The 24,127-nt window shown below is 48.9% G+C and overlaps 1 protein-coding gene across 3 annotated transcripts in view; it reads left to right on the top strand.

Moving 5' to 3' along the window:
- Window positions 1-24,127, top strand: part of GFRA2 (GDNF family receptor alpha 2) — a 98,461-nt gene that overhangs the window by 68,148 nt on the left and 6,186 nt on the right. For all 3 annotated transcript variants that reach the window (XM_075123384.1, XM_048828992.2, XM_048828991.2), the window contains 3 exons: window positions 9,193-9,302; window positions 10,764-10,904; window positions 16,838-17,013. In XM_075123384.1, coding sequence (XP_074979485.1) covers window positions 9,193-9,302; window positions 10,764-10,904; window positions 16,838-17,013 — 427 coding nt within the window. The remainder of the gene's footprint in view (window positions 1-9,192; window positions 9,303-10,763; window positions 10,905-16,837; window positions 17,014-24,127) is intronic.

Raw genomic sequence — 24,127 nt, 5'->3', positions numbered from 1 at the left:
CACATTTGCTTCCTATGAATATTCTCCTAAATTTGGCTGTTTCCTTGAAAATACCTTCCTGCTAGGAAATTTGCAGAAAGGGTGAAATCTTTGCAGAGGGGTGGCACAACTTTCCTTCCCCTTTTAGGGTGTGTCTTCACTGCAGAGTTAGCCCAGTTGATCTGCATGGCTGTCTGAACACGTGTGTTACCTTCGCTCGGGTGTGAGTACCCATGCTGCGCAAAGCCATATCTAAGTTACTGTGACCTCACTGTTTCTGCACCCACCGATGGTTCTTTGAGCAGAGATAGTCTGATTCTTTCCCAGCCAATTGTCAATTGTGGGAGAACTTGTCTGTCTTACCGAGGGAATTATGGGAAAATATTACAGGACTATCAGCACTCGAGTGATTTAGCCCGCATCCTCATTGCGAAGCAGGTGGGTTCTAGCCCAAGTGAAAGTGTAGCCTGGGTTCTACCCTGCACCCCCCAGCTGGGCCAGGTAGCCCAGGCTTGAAGCACCTCCAGACCTGGGTAAACGGTTTTTGGGTGTGGACGGGAGGGAGAGTTAGTCTAAAACATGGGTAAGAGCCCGGATTAACTCCTCAGTGAAGACCCTGGGGGTACTCAATCCTGCAAGGTTCTGAGCGCTCCAAAGCCACTCCAGTAAAGCACTTCAATACGTGCTTGACTTTAAACACGTGAGTTGACGTCATTGAGACTCTACAGGTGTGTAGGTGCTTTACTGGGTATGGGATGGAGTGCTCAGAGCCTTGTAGGCTGGAGCCCAGGGCGTCTGTCACTGTGTTGATTCTGCCGCAGGCTGTGGAAGAGTGTCTTTCCCTTTGGGAGCATAATATCACAGACCAGGGAAATAAACAAGCAGGTTTACTGAAGCCTAATCCGCTGCGTTGTGAGGAGGAGTGGAGTGCTATCAGGGTAGCTTTGCCTTGGATTTATGAGTGGCACTAAAACAAAAGAGCTGAGCATGACAGGAAGGAGAGGTTTGTTTCCAGCAAGGAGTGGGAGCTGGCTCTGAACTGGGGGTGAGGATGGGGGGGCGGATGTATGCATTGACATCCTTCCCTCCTGAGGGCTGACAACATGTACAGTTTGCATACTGAAGGGTGGGGGAGTTGGATCAGGGGCCAGGACGTTCTGATTTGCTTTTGTTCTCACATTTTCCACAAGAGAAGAGGGAATTAAAACCCACATTGGTGGCTCCTGAATAGAACACTCCTGCCACGCAAGCAGCAAGCACTCCTTTCTCTCAGAGTCTGTCCACACTGCAATCTGAAGTGTGATTGCTGCTTGGGTAGACATCCCTGCACTAGCTCTACACACGGTAGCATGGCTTAAAACAGCAACGTAGGTGTAGCGGCCCAGGCTGCAGTGTGGGCTGCACGAGCCCACCGGGAACGCTGGGTACTTATTCGCATTGCAAAGCCCATGCCGCCACATCTCCACTGCTAGTTTTAGTTATGCAACTGTGGGTATGTCCACCCAAGCTGCAATCGCACCCCCAGTTGCAGTGTAGACATACCCTCGGTTGGTGTCTCTGCTTGCAGCATGTCGGGAGGCGTTAGCCAGGAGATGGAAGCCAGGGAATTGGTGGCTAAGGTGTAATAGAGAATCTCCTTTCCCTTTGCTGTTTCTCTCTCTCCCCTGCTGTCCTCTGTGCTGCCCATTCCCCCTTGCTCATTAAAGACAAATTTGTTATGCTGCTGGTTATTCAGAATACTTCTCTTGGGCAATCCCTTCAAACAGGAGAGAGGCACTCAGATCCTGTGGTGGCAAAGGCCATATAGGCACCTAGCTAGACAGAGGGCATAGGACAATTGGGTCTCAGAATAAAGCAAAGCTGAAATTTTGCATCCTGAACTCTTTTCCATGCTTGCTGGCCCCCTGTAGGCCCTGGGAAGCAGAGAACAGCTGTAATACACTGCTCTTTGGGGACACGTCCCTACCCAAGTGGGCTGGAAGCAGGCTCCATGTATGGACCTGATAAAACCAGCTATTCAACAGCCGGGGAAGACACTCTGCACAGAGGTTATTCTCATGGGGCCAGTTATTCCCACATTAAGTCTCCTTTCCACTCCCGAGCAGCACAGAACGGGCCTTAGCGACACTGAGAATCAGGACTGATCCATTTTTAAGTTCCTGCCTGAGCACTCGTGTCCTTTAACGTCGCCTCGCCTGCTTAGGAGAATTGAAAACGCCAGGGGAGAGACATGCAGGAGGAAGTGATATCTGAGCTCATTAATTCTGGTGAGCTGTATCATACCTTGCTGTTTGTTTCCGGGCTGGTAATGAATCAAGGGAAACTATTGTTTTTACGCTGCCTAACTCCAGTGAGAGAATGTTGTATCCAGAGGAGGAGAAAGATTTCTTCATTGCCCTTTACCAGGGCTGCTCTGCAGATCCAGAAATCCCCTGGGACCTTTTAGCTTTAGCAACTCCAGAATTCATGATCCAACTGGATAGTAGTGCATATCGTTAAGCCTAATGCTGAAGTCAGGGCTTCTCTACTCTCAGTACGGAATATCTGTGCCAGGCACGTTGGAAGCCACAAGAGTAGGGGTTCAGGATACCCAGTCCTGTAGTCTCCTGTGTTCTGCAGATAGAGATGTTCATGAGTTTATGGGAGACGTGGCAAATTGGGCCCAGGTTATGTAATTACAGTAGCAAAAGCCCAGAGCTAGGTGCTGTACAGACACAGTGAGAGACAATCTCTGCCCTGAAAATCTGACAGTCTAAATAGATGAGCAGTGGGAAGGAGGAAGATGAGTAACCCCATGTCACAGTGGGGAACTGAGGCACAGAGAGATTAAGGGTACGTCTGCCCTGCAGCTGGCAGCCTGCCTCCCAGCCCGGGTAGACAGAACTGTGCTATGAATAGCTGTGTGTATATTGCTGCCCTGGTGGAGATTTGGCCAAGCCCTCAGAGCTCAGAGTTAGGGATTCAGGTGGATCTGAGCTGGGGTGGCTAGCCCAAGCCTCCACTAGTGCCACAGCATCCACACTGCTGTGGTTAGGGCACTAGCTCAGGCTGACCCTAGCCAGGCTGGGAGGCACACTCCCAGTTGCAGCGGAGGCGTTTCCTAAGTGACTTACCCAGGGTCACACAGGGAGTCTGTGGCAGAGCCAGCAATTGAGCCCCCTTCTCTCAGGTCCCAGTGTCTTAACCACAAGACCAGCTTTCTTCTCTGTCTAAAGGAGGTGCAGCTCCACTGCAGGTCTCTGGGCCAGATTTATCAGTGGACTAAATGGTGGTGTCCTCTGCATTATTATTATTACAGTTGTTATTATGTTATTATTTATTACTGTTCATTATTTATATTACCCTGGTGTCTAAAGGCCCCAATCCCATTAAGATTGGCACATCCCATTAACATAGCCCTGGAAAATGTAGTCTGTAGATAGGCAATAAGTGGGTCAGCAAACTGGTGTAAGTGCTAACTCAGAGCAAAAATGACTGTAACTTACACATAAGGGCTTAATAAGCAGCAGGAGAAGGGTATAAGATACAGCACATGGGACGACTGTTTATCTTCCAGTTCCCTGGTGGCTGTTGCATGTTTCACTTCTAATCCTTTGGCATGTACAGCAGAGCCAGCCACACTTAGTTTTGGACACACATGGAATGCCAGACTGGCTCAAGTTACACCACTTTCCCTCTGACCCTTGTTTTCCAACCACTTGCATCCTGCCCTCAATTGTTATTGCTACGTGCTCGTAAACAACTGCTGTGTTCCACTCCAGGAGCGGCTGCATTTTGGCAGGGTCTGTCACTCATTCTGTAGAGGGCTTTGATATCTGTTGTGACGAAAAGCATTGTATAAATGGAGGGTATTACTGCAGATCCTTCCACTTCATTCAGTCATGGCTTTGTTTGTTCCTCCATTTAATATGATCAAAAACCTGTGGAACCAAATCATTCGTATTTAAAAAATAACACAATTTCCGCCCTTTATTTTGATCCATTTGGATGGCTGTAGGCAGGTAGTATTGGATAATTCAATCACTGGTTGTAGAGAGCTGACATTTAATTAACAAGGAAGCAAAAAGAAAAAAATGGGAAAGAGGCAAGAAAAAATCGCTCAGGGGAGACTCCCCTGTAAAAGCCAAGGTCTTCTCTACACAGAGCAATATGATGTCAGGGGACCTGGCTACATTGACCCGGTTTGGCTGAGTCACAATTCAGTCCTCAATATGTTGCAAACCCTGATGAGGGAGATTCTGTTATTGTTTCTGAGTTCCACAATGTGGTGTTTTTTACAGTGCATATGGGGCACCTATTCCAGGTATTATGGTGAGACCGTATAATCTAGGTATTAGGGCACTGGACTGGGACTCAGGAGACTTAGGTTCTATTCCATGTTCTGCCTGTGACTGTGGGTCTGTCACGTAGACTGCTTCCTCTGCTGGTCTTGTCTGTTTAGACTGTAAGCTCTTCGGGGCAGGAACTGTCTCTCACTAGGTGTATGCACAGTGGGGTATGCAGGTCTACTGCAATATACATAATGATAAGGCACCATGGGTTCGATGGTTGGAACTGACTAAACTGAATCGAGAAGAGTATTCATTTAGAGATGCCAAAGCTGTTTTATGCTTGGATTTATGTTTTTTTTCTGTTGACTCATCTCTTGTTCAACTATTACTTCTGTTCCTGGGAGGAAACCCCATTTCTTTCTTGGCCAGCTTTCCCAACTGTAGAAAATTCCCTGCCCAGCGCTGCCAGTTCAATTTTAGATTGAAATGATACGATTTGCAAGGCAGCTTTGATGTAACTGAGAAGAAAATCCCGATTGGCGGCAGCAAGCCTTACAGCTGTAAGGCTGTAATGTAAGCAAACTCCTTAACTCCATATGGAGCTCCTGGTTATTGGCCTTTCTGGAAATCTATCATCTATCTATCTATCTATCCTCGTTCCTCTCCCCTCCCTCTCTTCCTCCCTTTCTCTCCCTGTTTAGCCAACCCCAAGAAAACCCCATCCTCCAAAGGAAGGAAGACACCAATTGAAATGGTGGCACTAACGTGGCATTTGCAGACCATCACTGTGTTCGCTCTGCTTGTTTGTGCCATCCTTCCCCCCAGCCCTTGGTTCTGTCTTTGTAAGATCTATAGGGCAGGGACTGTCTCATTCTGTGTTTTTACAGCACCTCACGCAATGATCTCAGTTGGGGTCCCTGGGTGCTACCATAACACACATAATAATAATAAGAAAAGGAGTACTTGTGGCACCTTAGAGACTAACCAATTTATTTGAGCATGAGCTTTCGTGAGCTACAGCTCACTTCATCAGATGTTTGAAGTCTGTTTGAACATCAGATGTTTGAACATCTGATGAAGTGAGCTGTAGCTCACGAAAGCTCATGCTCAAATAAATTGGTTAGTCTCTAAGGTGCCACAAGTACTCCTTTTCTTTTTGCGAATACAGACTAACACGGCTGTTCCTCTGAAACCTGTCATAATAATAATAGCCATGCTCCCATGTGGCCATCATCACCTTGGTGTCTGAGAGCCTCTCATTACGTAACAAATATTCTGGTTGATTTCTCTCCCCTGCCACCGAGAAGCAAGAGAAGACAACAAGGGGTGTGAGGGAAAACAGAGGCAAAGTGACTTCTCCAGCAGTCTGAGGCCGGGCCAGGAATAGAACTGAAGTTGCCTGGCTTTCAATCCACTGACTTAGCCACTAGCCCCAGCAAAGGCACGGAAGAAAGGGAAGAGGCTTTATTTGCATCTTTATGTGATGCTCAGAAGCAGGATGTTCTGGTCCGTTCCCCCACTGCCCCTAGTCCCTGATACCGCTGTCATCCTTTCCCTTTCTTATGGCCTGTTTTTCACCTTCATTCTGCCTACCCTGTAGCTTAGAGCTACTGCCAGTGATGCACTGGGGTGAGCATGAGAGCCTAGAGGGGAGCTAATATGGGGAAGCGGAGCCTCTGGTTTCTTATTCCCTTTGTAAACCTACAACTTTGTATTTCAATGTCATTGGCAAATCACAAAAACAACCCAACCCCAGGCACTTCAACTGCACGCCAACCTCTAACATTTCAGGGGCCGATAAGATACAGCAATGAAATTATACAATCCTGTAACGATGCTGGCAGCAGCGTGGCCAAACAAGGATATGAAATTTACAGAGCACTCTGAATTTAGGCAGTACTTAAAGAGTGAGCAATGTCCCAGCACACCAGCTGCTGCTGGTAACTAGCTAAGCATATTAGGCCAGTATCTTGTATGCCATCCTTATAGTATTTACAGGGTAACTGGGAATCTGTGTGCAGTACATGGACACCAACATGAATGATGGCCCCAGCTCACCACTTCTTCCTTAGTGGAAGAACCCTGAGTAAGCAAGGACCAATAAGTATAGGGTTACTCACAGTACATGCAATGTAAATAATACTGCAACACGCATGGATACCAATGTAATTGTATAATGGTGTAGCTGCGGCTTTGCTATTCCTAGTATTTCTAGTGTAGCTACTATGGCCCAGGGTAACATACACAGCTAGCCGTGTAACTCGCTGACTGTAGCAGTGTGGTGTAAACCAGCAAAGGGTGATTTACATCCAGGTTTTATTGAATCCAAAGCGTCAAACACAAGAAAGGGTAACCTTGTGATTTGGGCATTGGCCAGGGATGTAGGAGATCTGAGTTCAGTTCTTGGTGCTTCTGAAAACTTCCTTGGGTGACCCTTAGTCTCTCTGCATCTCTGTGAAATAGGGGGACGGCACTGCCCTCGTTTGTCTAATTTGCTTCGGTTTGTAAGCTCTCCAGGGCAGAGATTTTCTCTCGCTCTATGGGGTCACAGCACCTGGCACAATGGGAGCCCTTGTTTTGGCTGCAGCCATTAGTTGTGACTGCTGGGGCGGGGATGTTCCCAGAAGGAGCTATTGCTTCGGCCCATCCATAATGCTAACACGTCTCAGTGTACGTGGACCCAGACACTAATGGCATGAAACTTGTGGCAATGTGAGAGCACAGCGATAGCTCTTGCAACGGGGAGAGTCGGCCCCACGCCTTGCAACAGGGCTGCTCTCACCATCCCCTGAGTGGGTCAGAGAGGAGCTTGCAGGTCAGGCTATTGAGAGAGCGAAGAGAGGGAGTTTTTCCTGCTGTTCTGGCTGGCGAGGCTCTGACGCCTTCTGTTTCTGTCACCCCCCGGGGGGCGGAGGGATGGCAGGACCCAGCCACTCGGAACGAGCCGGACAGGCACATCAGCCTCGTCTGTGCTCAGAAGCCACATCTCTCTGAGATCAAGCAAGCACGAGCCATTCAGGCGGGGAGCGTTTGCACTCAGAGGAGCGGGAAGGGGCTCTGATGTGCCTGTCACTCAACCCCCTCAATGGTTGTCCAGCCCTTCAGGCTTTGAAAGTGTTAAGGCTTGATCCTGCGAGGTGCTGGGCACTCTCTGCTCCCTCTAGAGCCGGGGTGTGCTGATTGCACTCTGCACCTCTCAGAATTAGTCCCTTAGTGCCTGTTCCCAACCTGGCTTAGGAACAAACTGTAAACAGCTCAGAAATCCCTACCCCGTCAATTGTCAGGAAAAGCATGCCAGGCTCTCGCTGACTTCAGTGGGCCTTAGGGCAGTGTGTCATCCATCCCTAGGAGCAGCAGGGAAGGGAGACCCCAAGGACAGCTGCCAAGTGAGCTGCAAAAAAAGTAGGCCATGAAGGAGAGCTTTGATCTGTGTCTCTCCTTGCGAGCAAGGTTGCAAGAGGCCTGATGTGAATTCTCCTGGTTTTTGCTGTGTGTGCAGTGCATAGTACAGTGGCTGGGTGCCGGGCAGGAGAGAATGGGTCACTGATGTTTCATAGAATCTTTTCCCCAGACCTTCCTGCTCCAAACCAGCATCTCTTACTGGCAGGGGAAGTGGTGGCCTTTGTGCCTGGGTTTCCCTGGGTTTGTGAGAGCCTGTTTAAAACAACAATGGGGAAACAAGGTGAAATATTTCCCTTTTGGTTTCCCAATGTGGGTGTGTGTAAAAAGAAGGGCTTTGTCTCATTCTGTCCCCAGTGAGCTGCTGAGTAGCTGAGGGATATAAATCCTCCTGCTTCAGGGCACAAACCAGCCACTACCTGATGAGGATCAGAAAGAATCTTCCCCTGTGTGCAGATTATTCCTTAATTGTCCACTGGGGTTTCTCGCTGCTTCCTCTGAAACAGCTGATGCTGGCCACTGTCAGAGCCAGGTCTGATCTGCTATGGCAATTGTTATGTTCCTATGAGAAGCTATATGAAATTTGCATGGGTCTGCTTGGGTTAGGCACTCTGATTTTCTCTCCATATGTGTATAGCCCATATCATTTCCTCACTGTAAATCCAGCCTTACAAAAGCCCAATGGAAATGTACTAGCCCAGACTTTGAATCTACTCACCCAACCTGAAAAACAACACTCCCCACCCCCCAAACAACCCAACCCCTATAAATAGCTCATTTGCCCTTCAGGAAATCTTACTCCCTGTGAGGAGTGGAATTTTGTAAGGTTGCGGTGATCAGCATGGCCGTAATCAGCAAAGAGATCTGGGAACCTGCTTGTTCTTGAGGGGCAGGCCTGGGACCTCAGCCCACCCTGTCCCCTTCGTGGTTTCTGTGCATTCTGAGTCTTGCTTCTGAGGGCTTGTGTCTTTAGTGCAAAGTTAACTCGAGTTCTACACAAGTGTTGCCCCTAATCAGAGTCCCATCCATGCACAGAAACCTCTCACTTGAGTCTGCTGGTGCTTTTCACACAAGTTGGCCCGTCTAAGGGGGTGGGGGGGCAATTGATCCTCAGAGCATCCTCATGTTCTGGGTGTGAGCTATGTTCAAAACCTACCCTGGTCTACTCTACAAAGTTAGGTTGATGTAAGTCACCATGTGTCAACGTATTTGTGCGTGTTTGCACTCAAATCTGTCTCCCAATCACATAAATGCCCTGTTACGGTGATGCAGTAACACCATCTCCCTGAATGGTGTTGAGCCATGGTTGATATACCGTGGTAGATGCTGCATGAGTGTGATCGATGACAGAATGAGATCATATACATGAAAATATTGCTGGCAGATCCTAGCCATTATTCTCCTGTAGCTCTCCTCTCTAATACTTTCTCTTCATCTCTTTTTCTCTCTGCTTTAAAACCACTGAATTTACTAGTTCTGAGGGAGAAAAAAAAAACAGACAAACCAACCAAACCCTGTTCTCTCTCTTGTGTTTTGTAACCAGGTCGAGACTGGCAGATTTTCACACAAATTGTCAAGTCTCTTTCCAGTCACTTACCAGCTGCCCTGGGGATAATTACCAGGCGTGTCTGGGCGCCTACGCAGGGATGATAGGTGAGTCTGTCTTGTTCATCATGCAGAGCACAGTGGGGTTGCCTTTCTCAATCAGTGTCTGGGTTTGGGGGGACTGGTTTATGGATCGTGGCTTGGGGGACTTGACACTTTAGAGACAGAATAAGTTAGTGCTGGGGCGTATTGGAGGGGTGGTAGTGGATGCAGATGTTGGAAGTTTAGCAAAGCTGCTGCAGCCAGCAAGCACAACCACTTGTATCTGCAGGAGCCTTCCACTTTGCTCACAAGAGCAAAGGCGCCAAACCCATTTGTGCATTGGCTGCGGGGTGGGGTTATGGAGATGCTGTGGCCCAGCAGATAGGCCCAGGTTGGAGAGCTGGGCTCTATTCCTTGCTCTACCTACTGCGTGGGCTTGGGTAAGTCTCGAGGTTCCCTCTGTTAACGGGGGACAGCGATGCTGGCCTTGCTATGTACAGCAAGATCTGTTGCTAAAGGAGGATGTATTATTACTGGAGACAAATCCGGTTCTAGAGGCGCAACTGGGAGAAAACAACTGAAGGTGGCAGAGGTGTTTGCCACGCTCAGCCCATGCCGATTGGCCTGTCCCCAGAGGGGTGCTCCCTCGGTCTTTGGCAGTAGGTTAGATCCTAGGGTGCAGGTTGCAGGAGAGAGAGCTGTGAGTTTCAGGGATAGCAAATCCGGCCACCTTGTCACTCCAACTCAGTTTCACTCTTCAGTCCAGGGTTTCGCTTTGCTCGGCTTCGCTCTGACCCGGAGCGCCTCTCCCGCCCCACAATTAACGCGCAGTGTTGCAGGGGCCGCAGAGGCCAGCCGGGAAGTGTTGTTATGATCCTGACACCAGGACTTAAAGGCATCCTGACACCAGGAACGGAGAGGGGATGATGGGTGGGCCCAGTCCCCGTGTGAAGCTGTCAGGGCAGCTCTGCTCATTGGGCCTGAAGAGAGACACAGGGGCAGGTTCAGCAGGCAAGCAGCATGTCTGAGTCAGACGAGATTCCCACAGAGAGAAGGAAGGAGCAGGGGACCAGGCCAACTCAGAGGGACCAAGAGCCATGTGTCTGCTTAGACAGGACAATACCAGGGGCTAGTTATGGGACACGGAGCCTTTCGCCCACCACCAAATTGTTACCCTCCCTTCATCTCCCACTGAGTTACCTACTTCCCCTTTTGTCCTGTGGATCCGACCCTGAGCTGGTTCTTGAGTGAGCTGCTGGAGGGAGAGTCCCTGGTAGTGGGGGTCTCTCAGAGCCATTTGGGTTGAGGAGAGCTGGGGGCCAGAATGGGCCATCTTCAGTTCCCTTTAGATCTGCCTGGATCATGGGGAATCCACTGGGCATGGAAGACGAGAGCCAAGCTGGTGCAAAGCCCACCCTGCTGTGAGGGGAGGCTGTCGGGGCAGGAGGGAGTGCAGAGCTGTTTCTCTCCATCAGACTTTGCTCTACTGGCCCCTGATTCCCTTTCCCTTTCCTTCCTCCTGAGCAGGGTTTGATATGACGCCCAACTACATTGACTCGAGCATCGCCAGCATCACGGTGTCACCCTGGTGCTCCTGCAGAGGGAGCGGCAACATGGAGGAGGAGTGTGAGAAGTTCCTGAGAGACTTCACGGAAAATCCATGTCTCCGTAAGGCACCGCTCTTCACTCTTTGTTTGTCTGCAAGGGCTTTGGCCTTGCCCAGGGAGCAGGGCAGGAGCTCTGGCTGTGGGGGAGCTCCCAGCTATTCCAGTCCCAGCCTCTCCCAGCAGGAGAAGCTGTGGGAAGCAGTCTAAGAGTACTGATGCAAAAGACTCCAAGGAGTGCTGTATGCTATGCTGCAGAAGCACTCATTTTTGTGTTGGTGGGAGCTGACAACGTCTGTATTGCACGCTTCTTTCAGCAGTGGTGCTGCAGGTGTCTGTAACCTCCTAGCTATTCTGGCCTCTCCACGAGACCTTGTCAGAGCTCCTGCTCCATGTCTCTGAACAGGAAGGAGATGTAGGACATTCCTTCTGGCTTGGGCTTGCTTTCTGTGGAGTTTTGGGAAACGTTACAACCTTCCAGATTGCTATTGACAAGGTCCCTTTGATGAAGGAGGCTCTGGTGTGCTGAGCTCCGGGAGCGTCATTCTCTCCGTTACTTATTATAATGGTATCCATTTAATCAGTTGTTATTCAATTTAATCATCTGAAAATGTTACCGTCAAGCTCTCTCGCCTTAGTGCTAACAGCATTCCCATCCCTGCTTAATGGCCAAGCTAATTTCATCTGTTTTGGGGATAACAACAGGGTGCAAGCAGGCCTGGATTATTCTGCCATTGCAGTTTAGCCCTGCCCTGCAGGATTAGCCTAGCACACTCATGAAACAGAAGGCACTGTTACCAAGCACACTTTCACACCAGGAGGCACTGTAGAGAAGGAAGTAGGAGCCCTGGTTCCCTTGGTACTCTGTAATAGTAAATAAAGAAATAATATAATAATTATTATTATTAATGCACCTCAAACCTGACCAGCAGCACCCCCGTTTTTCCAGTTCTGGATTCCCCAAATGCAGCTCCACCAGTTCCCCTCACTCTTGACCGTTAGCGCACCACCTGTTATTCCAGTAATGGGGCCCCATTCCCCACCCCACTCCAATGTTTCCACTGCCCCATAATCCTGGCCTGCAGACCCCACCCTCCTGCTATTCCTGCCTGCTCACCCTATGCAGCTGTACCAGTCCATCCAGATTTGCACAGTTGCCACACTTTGTACAGCCCCATGTAGGACATACTATGCAAATGGGCATATTCACCGATAGTTTGCATTTACTCTTTAACTTCTCCTTTAAAATATCATGAGGATTTCATGCTGATGAAAGGTATTGGGTAGATAAATAAACAGATAAACAGCCCCCTTATGCATGTTCATTAGGACCCAGTGTTTAATTATACCACTACATGCTGTTTTTCCCCACATGAGTTATCAGGATTTGAACCCAGGGCCTTTAGTGCCACAGCATACACCTCAGCCATCTAAGAGGAGCTGTTGCGCTAAGCAGGCTGTTATTCTCTACATGGACGAGCCCATACAGGGAGACACACTTCATCAGCGGGTTATAGTACTTTTTGTGAGGCAGCACTGGAATGCTGGGTGTCAGGCTTCCTAGCCCCGGGACCAGAGTGTGGCCTAGTGGTCGGTGACACCACAGCCAACCCACAAAGTGAATGACACTTGCTATGTCACGTTTGAGAGTGGCATGGCATTTTACAAGCTACGGAGGCAGGCACAACGGAGCTGCCAAATCTCATTGTGTGAGATGCGTGACGCATGGGACTTTTGGACTGGCTTCATCCTCCACTGTTCCAGACTCCAGGTTCTCCGGAGAGCTTACCAGTCCCGTCAAAAGCGTGTGTCCGTTTTGTTGTACGGCTCAATGGCTGCCAGGGTTTAGACTGAGAACTGCCAAAGCTCATTTCACTTGTGAGTGCTAGAGATGTTGGAGTCCAGAGGTAGGTAACAAATGTGTTATTGCCTTGTCCCACCAACACCCGTTCCCCACCTCATCATGTAGCTCAGTTAAGTCACTGCAGTTGCAACATGCCATTGATATGCTAGATAGACTCAGGTCTGTTTCCACCTACATACAAATCATAGAAGATTAGGATTGGAAGAGACCTCAGGAGGTCATCTGGTCCAACCCCTTGCTCAAAGCAGGACCAACCCCAACTAAATCATCCCAGTCAGGGCTTTGTCAAGCCGTGCCTTAAAAACGTCTAAGGATGGAGATTCCACCACCTCCCTAGGTAACCCATTCCAGTACTTCACCACCCGACTAGGGAAATAGTTTTTCCTAATATCCAACCTAGACCTCCCCCACTGCAACTTGAGACCATTGCTCCTTGTTCTGTCATCTGCCACCACTGAGAACAGCCTAGCTCCATCCTCTGTGGAACCCCCCTTCAGGTAGTTGAAGGCTGCTATCAAATCCTCCCTCACTTTTCTCTTCTGCAGATTAAATAAGCCCAGTTCCCTCAGCCTTGCCTCATAAATCATGTGCCACAGACCCCTAATAATTTTTGTTGCCCTCCACTGGACTCCTTCCAATTTGTCCACATCCTTTCTATGGTGGGGGGCCCAAAACTGGGCACAATACTCCAGATGTGGCATCACCAGTGCTGAATAGAGGGGAATAATCACTTCCCTCGATCTGCTGGCAATGCTCCTACCAATACAGCCCAATATGCCCTTAGCCTTCTTGTCTACAAGGGCACACTGTTGACTCATATCCAGCTTCTCATCCACTGTAACCCCCAGGTCCTTTTCTGTAGAACTGCTGCTTAGCCAGTCGGTCCCCAGCCTGTAGCAGTGCATGGGATTCTTCCATCCTGAGTGCAGGACTCTGCACTTGTCCTTGTTGAACCTCATCAGATTTCTTTTGGCCTAATCCTCCAATTTGTCTAGATCACTCTGGACTCTATCCCTACCCTCCAGGATATCTACCTCTCCCCCCAGCTTAGTGTCATCCACAAACTTGCTGAGGGTGCAATCCATCCCATTATCCAAATCATTAATGAAGATGTTGAACAAAATGGGCCCCAGGACCAACCCCTGGGGCACTCCACTTGATACCGGCTGCCAGCTAGACATCGAGCTGTTGATCAATACCCATTGAGCCCGATGATCTCGCCAGCTTTCTATTCACTTTATAGTCTATTCATCCAGTCCATACTTCTTTAACTTGCTAGCCTTCCTGTACCCTGTGTCCTTAAGCCCCAATCCCTGTCTCCACTCCAAGTATAATTCCTTCCAGGTTTGTGAACTCCGAGTTCCTCAGCTCTTCTCAATTTCTCCTATTATCAGTACTGCCAACCCCAACCCCCGAGTCAGGGCCGCAATATAATGAAATAAGTTTAATATGCATAAGATTAACCCCCATACTCCCACAACTTTGGGGCTTTTTTTTCTTTGCCTTCTAGTTTCTGAACCTTTAAGGAACACTTGGGTCATGTTTTTAAGCTTTTCTCTGTAACCAGGTGTGACAGATGCTGTAGATACATGGAATATTCAAAGACTACTACACTAACTTTATAAATGTTATATGTATCTTGATGGGCTGACTAGTGATTGTCACACCAGGAAGGTTGGAATCTTAGCTTTCGTTTCAAAAGAACTGAGATTCTCATGCAGTCACTTACATTAGATACTGGGTTCTAAGTAAAACACAGACTATCATGAAACTCACAATCAAACCATATACCCTGGCAATGCTACCTAACTCTTCTACCCCCTTGCTCATTTGGTATTTCTTTTTCCTTTGCAATGAGCAATAGGGGTCTCAGGGTGCAGAAGGTGGAGAGAGGAAAGATTAAGGTGTGTCGGGGGGAAGGGCAGCACCTTGAACTCAGTGGCTTTGAACCATGTGGTTGGCAGCTGATCTCTTCCAGCTTTCTGGCTCCTGTGCATTGTCCCTGTCTGGGGGAGCTGGAAACCTTTGCCTCTGGTGTGCTTTGCCCATGGTGCATCTAGGGCCGATGAGAATGCCTATGGGCGGGAAGAGAAGCCTAGTGAAGGGAGCAGGGATGCTGAAATTGGGGGATGAGGGTGAGTGTAGCAAGGGGCAGAGAGGGATGAAGGATGAGAAGGAAGTAGAGGAGGATGGGAGGTGATGGGGAAGGAAGATAGGGAGAGGGTGGAGGTGGAGGTGGAAGATCCTCTACCAGACGGTATTTTTAGTTCTGCTTTCCAATCACTCCCATCCCATCGCTCTCTCCTTTTCTCTGCCTTCCCTAAATGCTGCCGCCGCACCCCCGAGATGCCTCTCCTGCATGCAGCCTGGAGAGGAATCGGGGGCTCAATGGAAAAGACGTAATTGGTGCCACTTCCGTCAGCATTTGCCATATGCTCTGTGATGGCGCCGCAGGGGGGAGCGGGGCTGGAGGCAGTGCACCTGAGCATTTATCTCTGCGCTGGGCACGGGGCCTAGTTGCCCCTTCCCCTGCCGACCCCCTTTGGAAGCTTTTCTTGTACCGTTGGGTAGAATTGCCCCAAGCTGCCACCTTGAAACAGGCTAGGGCCTCGTGTGCGTGTGTGTGAGAGACAGAGAGACGGGGAACGAGGAGTTACTACTGGAGCAGCAGAACTGCTGCCAGCCCAATCTTCTGCATGGGAGAGCCACTTGACAACCTCTGCACAGCAACGGGCTGGACTGGGGAGGACTCCAGGACCGTCCTGGGGGATCCGTGGGAAGTGTAAATGCTCGACACAGAGTCCCCTTGATCAGGGGTGGTGGTGCTGATGATGGAAACCATGCATTTGGTGTTTGTTATTACTGCTTCAAGCCAGGGGGTGTGGCAACACCCCTAGTTCCAGCACTGCTGCCCTCAACCCCCTTCCGTGGGCTCAGGGAGAGGGTGGGGTCCCTGCTGAAGATGAGAGTTCGTAAGATATATCCCCTCTGTGGTGGGATTTAGTGTTAGTTGAGAAACGGGCTTGGGGCTGGGGGGGAGAAGGGGTTAAGGAGAGGAAAACACTTTGATCTGCAGGGGCTGTGTCAGAACTAATGAAGCAGAACCTCAAAGCAACAGGCCCCAGAGCAATGAGGTCTGGGCAGGAAGGAGGGCTGGAATTAGAAGCGGGAGAGAGGAGCAGGGAATTGGAAGAATAGGTGGATAGAGAGCGTGTGTGAGAGAGAGAGAAGGTGCGAGGCCAGGAAGAAAGAAGCATATGAATGAGTGATGACAGCCTGACAGGAAGAGAAATAACTTGCCCACATTGTTTGATGCCAGCTCACTCCCACCCCCGGCCCTGGCATCCCACTGCCAGCTAGGGGCTCCTGGCTTTCTCTGCCATGGCATGCTTCTCAAAGTGGGATGTGTGCAACTAAAGCTTGAGGGCTTTTGCTTCTGCAGCTGCCTCGAAGCAAGCAGACCCCTTCCCGAGGAAGAGGCTGTCCGGCTGGTCCAACAGAGCCCCAGCAACTGTCTCCTCTCACAGTTTGCTGGTGTGAGAGTCTGGGCATGAGGTGGTACTGGCTGCCTCTCAGTCATTATCTAAGTCAGTTTCTGGCCCCGATCCCTGATGACCATGAAGCTTGATACAACCAGCTGGGAGCAACCCTAAAACACAGCAAGCAATATTTCTAGTGGTTAGAGCAGGGAATTGGCTGTCAGAACTCCTGGGTTCTACTCCTTGCCTTGGGAAGGGATTATGGTCTAGTGATTAGCACAGTGGCCTGGAAGTCAGGACTCCTGGGTTCCATTCCCAGTCTAAGGAAGTAATGCTGTATAGTGATTGGATGTCATGTCCACCATGGCCTCTGAGCTGGGCTCTACCACCCACTTGCTGTGTGGCCTCGGGCAAGCTGCAGCCCCTCTGTGTGCCTCAGTTTCCCCATCTATAAAATGGGGATTATGCTGACCTGTCTCATGAGGAGGGGGAGTTTGTGAGCGTTAATCCATTCCTATGTTTGTAAAGTGTTTTCAGATCCATGGGGAAGCACAGCATGTTCAGTATTTATTGTTGTGTGCCCTGTGAGTTGTCTGCATAGAAGCTGATAGGGCTTTGGGGATGTGGTTTCACTGTCTCTCTTTCTACTCGCAGGAAATGCCATTCAGGCCTTCGGCAATGGTACGGATGTCAACCTGTCCCCCAAAAACCCCTCACTGCCTGTCACCCTGCCACCTGAGACAGAAAAGAGCCCTGCGTTGCCAGATGACATCAATGACAGCAACACCATCTATGACACAAGTGTGATCACAACTTGCACCTCTGTTCAGGTAGGACCTCAGCTCCAGCTCCTGCTCCCTCTTTACAGAAGATGCATGTTAATTGGATGCATGGACCTACCTTGGCCAAAGCCTTCCACACATCGATGTGCCTGCCGGGGCTTAGCCTACAGCCTTGGAAAGTGAGGGTTGTTTATTGAAGGCTGCTGTTTGCAAGTGTACCTCTTGAGTTATTACAGCGCCAAATTCTCTGTTATCCAAAATCCTCTTGACCCCTGCCCAGTACTGTATTCTCAGTTACCCAGAATCTCCCTGGGCTCTGCCCACCCCAATACATGTCTATTACCCAGAATCCCCCAGGGCTCCTGAACAGTCCCAGTGCTGTGCTCACTGTTATGTGTATAAGATGGTTTGATTTCTTTTAGCCTTCTCTTGCTTGGGCTGGATATCTCATAGGCTAATGCTTTCCCATTCAGTGGCCCACTGGCTACCAGTTTTTGCCCAGGTTGGCTTTACACACAGGCTAGTCTTGAGCACTGGGAGCTGAAAGTGCCCCTCAGTCCATGGATTTACGGCACGCATGTACGCTCCTTTGTGCATACACTGCTATGTAATCCTGCTGGTGATGGGCTGGGGAGGAGGTGGTTGGATCTGGATCAAGATTAAGGTTATGTCAGAGGCTGAATCAGGGCCAGTCCTCAGGTTCCAGGGCACTGAAACCTTGGCAAATGGTTCTGTTAAGATGTTGACCCCAAATAGCTAATCTCTTAGGACTATAGCTGATTTTGTGGGATTTACCTTCTGAGCTGCCCTCCTGAGATTTCAGCCATAATCAAACAGGAACCAGAACTGGAAAATAAGGTCCCTTCTGCTTTTGAATCGAATCCAGAAGCAACAACAAACCCAGATGGGCTGGTAAGGGTCTTAGAATTTAAACCTCAAACCACAGTTCACGGCTCCATCCTTGGCCTCCTCAAATTCCTCTGGCCCTGCAGACTTCCAGTTGCTTGGGAATTATTCTCATCCTGCAGCAGGAGCTGGCCACGCCCATTTGGCATTCTCCTTCACAGCTTTGCCTAGAGGAGTGATCTGTTTACACGGTGGTCACGGGGTGTGATTGCAGCTTGTGGAGACACACCTGGGCTAGCTTTAATCTAGCTGACTCGGGTACTGAGAGCAGTGAAATGGCAGCAGCATGTGCTTCAGCAGGGGCTACCCACCCAGGTGGACTTGTCCAACTTGGGTGCTGCTGCACTATTCAGGTACTTGAGCTCGCTAGTTGAAAGCCAGCTCGAGTAGGTCTACTCTGCCGAATGATTCTAGTATAGCTATACCTAGGACTGAAAGATGTGTTGTTAGCTAGCTCGATACAATGCTTTCTAAAACTCTAGTGAAGACAAGGCAAGTTGCACTATAGCAAGGCTTTAACTCAGCTAGTTTAGCACGTGCTTTAGTACAATTTACCTCATCTGGTCTAGAGTTTTCGAAGGTGTTGGAATCGAGATAGCTAACTCAGTCCAATAACCTTCAATCCTAGTCTAGATGAAGCCTCAGACCCATATGGAAATTACTGCTCCCCTCATCCCTGCACCTGAAGCTGCATTGCTGAAGGCAGGGGAAGCATCAAGCTACCACACCTATTGGGGTGATGTACAGAAAGATAATGGAATCGCTCTGCAGGCCCCCCGTCTTTTAATGTTTATCAGATGGTAATGCCCAGAGGCCCTGATCTGCTCTAGGAAGTGTACAAACACATAGAAAGACACAGTCCCTGCCCCAAAGAGCTAGCTAGATAGACGGGCATCTCCTACTCACAGTCCCAACCGGAGGATGATTCTCCATCCACCTCTGCAGAAACAAAGTAAGTCTCGTCTTCTCCTTCAGGCTGTCGAGCACATGTGAAGGCAGCAATGTCACCCTTGGGCAGCCTCTAATTAGATCCGGCATGCTTGAGTAATTACATCTTATGTTTTCTAGTTACCAATCTGTGAGACAATCAGCAGCTCAATTTCATGCTAGAATTGCGGCACATCAGGGCCCCACCGCTGCCTTGGTGGGCACTCGGCTCAGTTTTCATTGTGAGACACGCTTGGCAGAATTGTTCTCCTTCTAAGTGGGAAGAAAGGGAAAAACAACGCTGTTATCAGCGTTACTGCATCTTCTGCTCCATTTGCCACCCGATGACGGAAGGGCTGGTGGTGGTGCTGTGGCGGTATATTGCTCGAGTCAATTACTAGTGGACTAGTTTTGCTTGTAGTAAACCCAGTGAACTCCACTAGGTCAGACCCTGAGCTCAGTTGCTACTCAAGGAGAACTCAGTGGGAAGAGAGCTGGGTAAAATATTTTCGCCATAACTCTTGTTCAGTGAGGAATGCAGATTTGGTTGGGAATTGGAGTCAGATCCAACCAAGTTTTGGTTGAAAAACACCTTAAAAATCGGAAAAAATCAAAATGTTTCATTTTGACATTTTATGAAACAAAATGTTTTGATTTTTTTTGGGGGGTGGGGTGTGTTAAGAACAACTTTGTGCTTTGAAATGTCCTGTAATTTTATTGGAAAAAGCCTCCAGATATTTCAAAATGGTCCAGAACCCCAAACATTGTGATTTTGTCAAGACAAAACATTTAATTCGACCTGACATTTTATTTCTTTCTTTTTGGTTTTCGACATGCTGACATTTTTTTAAAAAAAAGTCATTTTCGGTTTGCCCTGGAACAATTTTTCCCTGATTTTTTCAGAATTGCCAGAGAACCAAAACACCCATTATTAGCCCAACTCTAATAGGAGTGATACCTGAGTAACACACAGGGCCTGATTCTGATCCTCTATACAATGAGGAGGGTTGTGTTCTCTACTTGTGAAAACAGGCACAGCTCCATTGGCTTTAGCCAAGCTGCCCCAAATATACCAACAGAGGACTTGGCCTGTGTTACTCCACTGACTTCAGTGGTGTGACACTGGATTTACTCAAAAATCAGGCTCAGTCGCTCCTTTGTAAATCAGGAATAACTCCATGAAAGTCAGTGGAGTTGCTCCTAATGTACACTTGTGTGAGATCAGAATCTGACCCCGAGTGAGCACTGATCCACTGGGTACATCAGGAATAGTGTAAATCAGGAGTATCTCCATTAATGTCATTAGGCCTAATTCTCCTATCAGGGCCAGCTAGTTTTTGCCGCCCCAAGCAGTGAAAAAAACTGCCGTGGACAGCAAAAGGGAGAAGCTGCTGCCAAATTGCCGCGGCGGCAGAAACACTGCTGCTCCTTTCTAACCGCTGCCCCACGCACCTGCTTGGAACGCTGAGGCCTGGAGCCGGCCCGGTCTCCTATCATGTGCACTGGTGTGACTCCATTGACCTCACCAGAGCTACTGCAGATTTACACTAATGCAAGTGAGAGAAGAACTAAGCCCAGTGCAGTGACACCAACATTGACCTTAGTGGGGTTACTCACATTTACACCAGGGCCGCTGAGAAGAGAACTATGCACTTAGCTTTTCAGTTTGTACCCCTTTGTCAAGAATTAAGGGTGTGCTCTGTCGGTGAGAGCCAGGGGACTAGAAAACACTCCTGGGATTCACGTCTCGGTCTGCTTCTGACTCACTATCTGACTTTGGGCAAGAAAATGAAAAGAAAAAGTTAGCTTGTATTTTTTGAACTTCCGTAAATGTTTTTCTTGGAAGAGCAGCAATAGCCCCATGTGTGTGTCCACGTGTGTATTTGTGTGTGTGCGTGCACTTGACCGTTGTGCATCTGTGGCCTCCCCAGGTGCACTGTGGGCTCTGAAGTGTGAATGAAAATCCCGTGCCCCAGCAACTCTCTCAGACACTGTAAATCTCACTTTCCTGAGTCTACCCATTTCCCCTTTAACTGTTGGAACCGCAAAAGGATGAAAGGAAGAGATAAGTCTAATGGCCCCATCTCACTTCACAGAGAGAGACTTCAGTGCTTTTATGGCCATCTCTGGCACTAAAAGCCCTATTGCAGCGAGACTGGGAGAGCCTCTTGTTAGTGCTTTTGTTCTTGAACTGTACCTGCTCCTTTCAGAGACTTATTCCCCTCCCTCAGCTTACCTTTCTCAGCTCTCTCTCACAAGGGTTTCATGGGAGAGCATGGCTTGGGTATGACTGGCCAGTCCGCTGGCTTAGAACCAGTGGTTGGAATGGGGCAAAACCCACAGCCCCTTTCAGACTGACACACACTGAAAGGATATTTAGGCTCGTGTACACTCCGGAGTAGCCCTGATGGCCCGAAGTCGGAGTAGCTGCCCCGCTGCCAAACCCCAAAGCAGCACAAGTAGCGGGTGTGGCCCCTCGGCACTTGTGCTCCAGTTTTTAGCTCAGCCCTCAGAAGCCCTGGAAACTTGTAAGTGGAATCACCTCCAGCTACCTCAGTTCATGCAAACCCCGGCTTGCCCTTGTCTATGCTTGTGCTGGCCCATATGGCTGTTACTGGTGGGAGACAAGTCACAAAATTGTCTGTAGGGGCAACCCACCTGATAGAGGTTTCAGAGTAACAGCCGTGTTAGTCTGTATTCGCAAAAAGAAAAGGAGTACTTGTGGCACCTTAGAGACTAACCAATTTATTTGAGCATAAGCTTTCGTGAGCTACAGCTCACTTCATCGGATGCATACTGTGGAAACTGCAGAAGACATTATATACACAGAGACCATGAAACAATACCTCCTCCCACCCCACTCTCGTGCTGGTAATAGCTTATCTAAAGTGATCACTCTCCTTACAATGTGTATGATAATCAAGTTGGGCCATTTCCAGCACAAATCCAGGTTTTCTCACCCTCTACCCCCCCCCCCCCACACACACACACACAAACTCACTCTCCTGCTGCTAATAGCCCATCCAAAGTGACCACTCTCTTTACAATGTGTATGATGATCAAGGTGGGCCATTTCCAGCACAAATCCAGGTTTTCTCACCCCCCCCCTTCCAAAAACCACACACACAAACTCACTCTCCTGCTGGTAATAGCTTATCCAAAGTGACCACTCTCCCTACAATGTGCATGAAAATCAAGGTGGGCCATTTCCAGCACAAATCCAGGTTTTCTCACCCCCCCCCCCCCCAAACCACATACACACAAACTCACTCTCCTGCTGGTAACAGCTTATCCAAAGCGACCACTCTCCCCACAATGTGCACGATAATCAAGGTGGGCCATTTCCAGCACAAATCCAGGTCTTCTCATCCCCCCCCCGTCCCCGCCCCCCACAAACTCACTCTCCTGCTGGTAATAGCTCATCCAAACTGACCACTCTCCTTACAATGTGTATGATAATCAAGGGGGGCCATTTCCAGCATAAATCCAAGTTTAACCAGAACGTTGGGGGGTGGGGGGGGGTAGGAAAAAACAAGGAGAAATAGGCTACCTTGCATAATGACTTAGCCACTCCCAGTCTCTATTTAAGCCTAAATTAATAGTATCCAATTTGCAAATGAATTCCAATTCAGCAGTTTCTCGTTGGAGTTTGGATTTGAAGTTTTTTTGTTGTAAGATAGCGACCTTCATGTCTATAATTGCGTGACCAGAGAGATTGGAGTGTTCTCTGACTGGTTTATGAATGTTATAATTCTTGACATCTGATTTGTGTCCATTTATTCTTTTACGTAGAGACTGTCCAGTTTGACCAATGTACACGGCAGAGGGGCATTGCTGGCACATGATGGCATATATCACATTGGTGGATGTGCAGGTGAATGAGCCTCTGATAGTGTGGCTGATGTGATTAGGCCCTGTGATGGTGTCCCCTGAATAGATATGTGGGCACAGTTGGCAACGGGCTTTGTTGCAAGGATAGGTTCCTGGGTTAGTGGTTCTGTTGTGTGGTATGTGGTTGTTGGTGAGTATTTGCTTCAGGTTGGGGGGCTGTCTGTAGGCAAGGACTGGCCTGTCTCCCAAGATTTGTGAGAGTGTTGGGTCATCCTTCAGGATAGGTTGTAGATCCTTAATAATGCGTTGGAGGGGTTTTAGTTGGGGGCTGAAGGTGACGGCTAGTGGCGTTCTGTTATTTTCTTTGTTAGGCCTGTCCTGTAGCAGGTGACTTCTGGGAACTCTTCTGGCTCTATCAATCTGTTTCTTCACTTCCGCAGGTGGGTATTGTAGTTGTAAGAATGCTTGATAGAGATCTTGTAGGTGTTTGTCTCTGTCTGAGGGGTTGGAGCAAATGCGGTTGTATCGCAGAGCTTGGCTGTAGACGATGGATCGTGTGGTGTGGTCAGGGTGAAAGCTGGAGGCATGTAGGTAGGAATAGCGGTCAGTAGGTTTCCGGTATAGGGTGGTGTTTATGTGACCATTGTTTATTAGCACTGTAGTGTCCAGGAAGTGGATCTCTTGTGTGGACTGGACCAGGCTGAGGTTGATGGTGGGATGGAAATTGTTGAAATCATGGTGGAATTCCTCAAGGGCTTCTTTTCCATGGGTCCAGATGATGAAGATGTCATCAATATAGCGCAAGTAGAGTAGGGGCGTTAGGGGACGAGAGCTGAGGAAGCGTTGTTCTAAATCAGCCATAAAAATGTTGGCATACTGTGGGGCCATGCGGGTACCCATAGCAGTGCCGCTGATCTGAAGGTATACATTGTCCCCAAATGTAAACTAGTTATGGGTAAGGACAAAGTCACAAAGTTCTGCCACCAGGTTAGCCGTGACATTATCGGGGATACTACAGGACAGGCCTAACAAAGAAAATAACAGAACGCCACTAGCTGTCACCTTCAGCCCCCAACTAAAACCCCTCCAACGCATTATTAAGGATCTACAACCTATCCTGAAGGATGACCCAACACTCTCACAAATCTTGGGAGACAGGCCAGTCCTTGCCTACAGACAGCCCCCCAACCTGAAGCAAATACTCACCAACAACCACATACCACACAACAGAACCACTAACCCAGGAACCTATCCTTGCAACAAAGCCCGTTGCCAACTGTGCCCACATATCTATTCAGGGGACACCATCACAGGGCCTAATCACATCAGCCACACTATCAGAGGCTCGTTCACCTGCACATCCACCAATGTGATATATGCCATCATGTGCCAGCAATGCCCCTCTGCCGTGTACATTGGTCAAACTGGACAGTCTCTACGTAAAAGAATAAATGGACACAAATCAGATGTCAAGAATTATAACATTCATAAACCAGTC

Source organism: Caretta caretta, chromosome 26 (genome assembly GCF_965140235.1).
Source record: "Caretta caretta isolate rCarCar2 chromosome 26, rCarCar1.hap1, whole genome shotgun sequence".
Taxonomy (NCBI): Eukaryota; Metazoa; Chordata; order Testudines; family Cheloniidae; genus Caretta; species Caretta caretta.
Note: the sequence above shows the minus strand (reverse complement) of the source record. Positions and strands in the feature narration are given on the sequence as shown.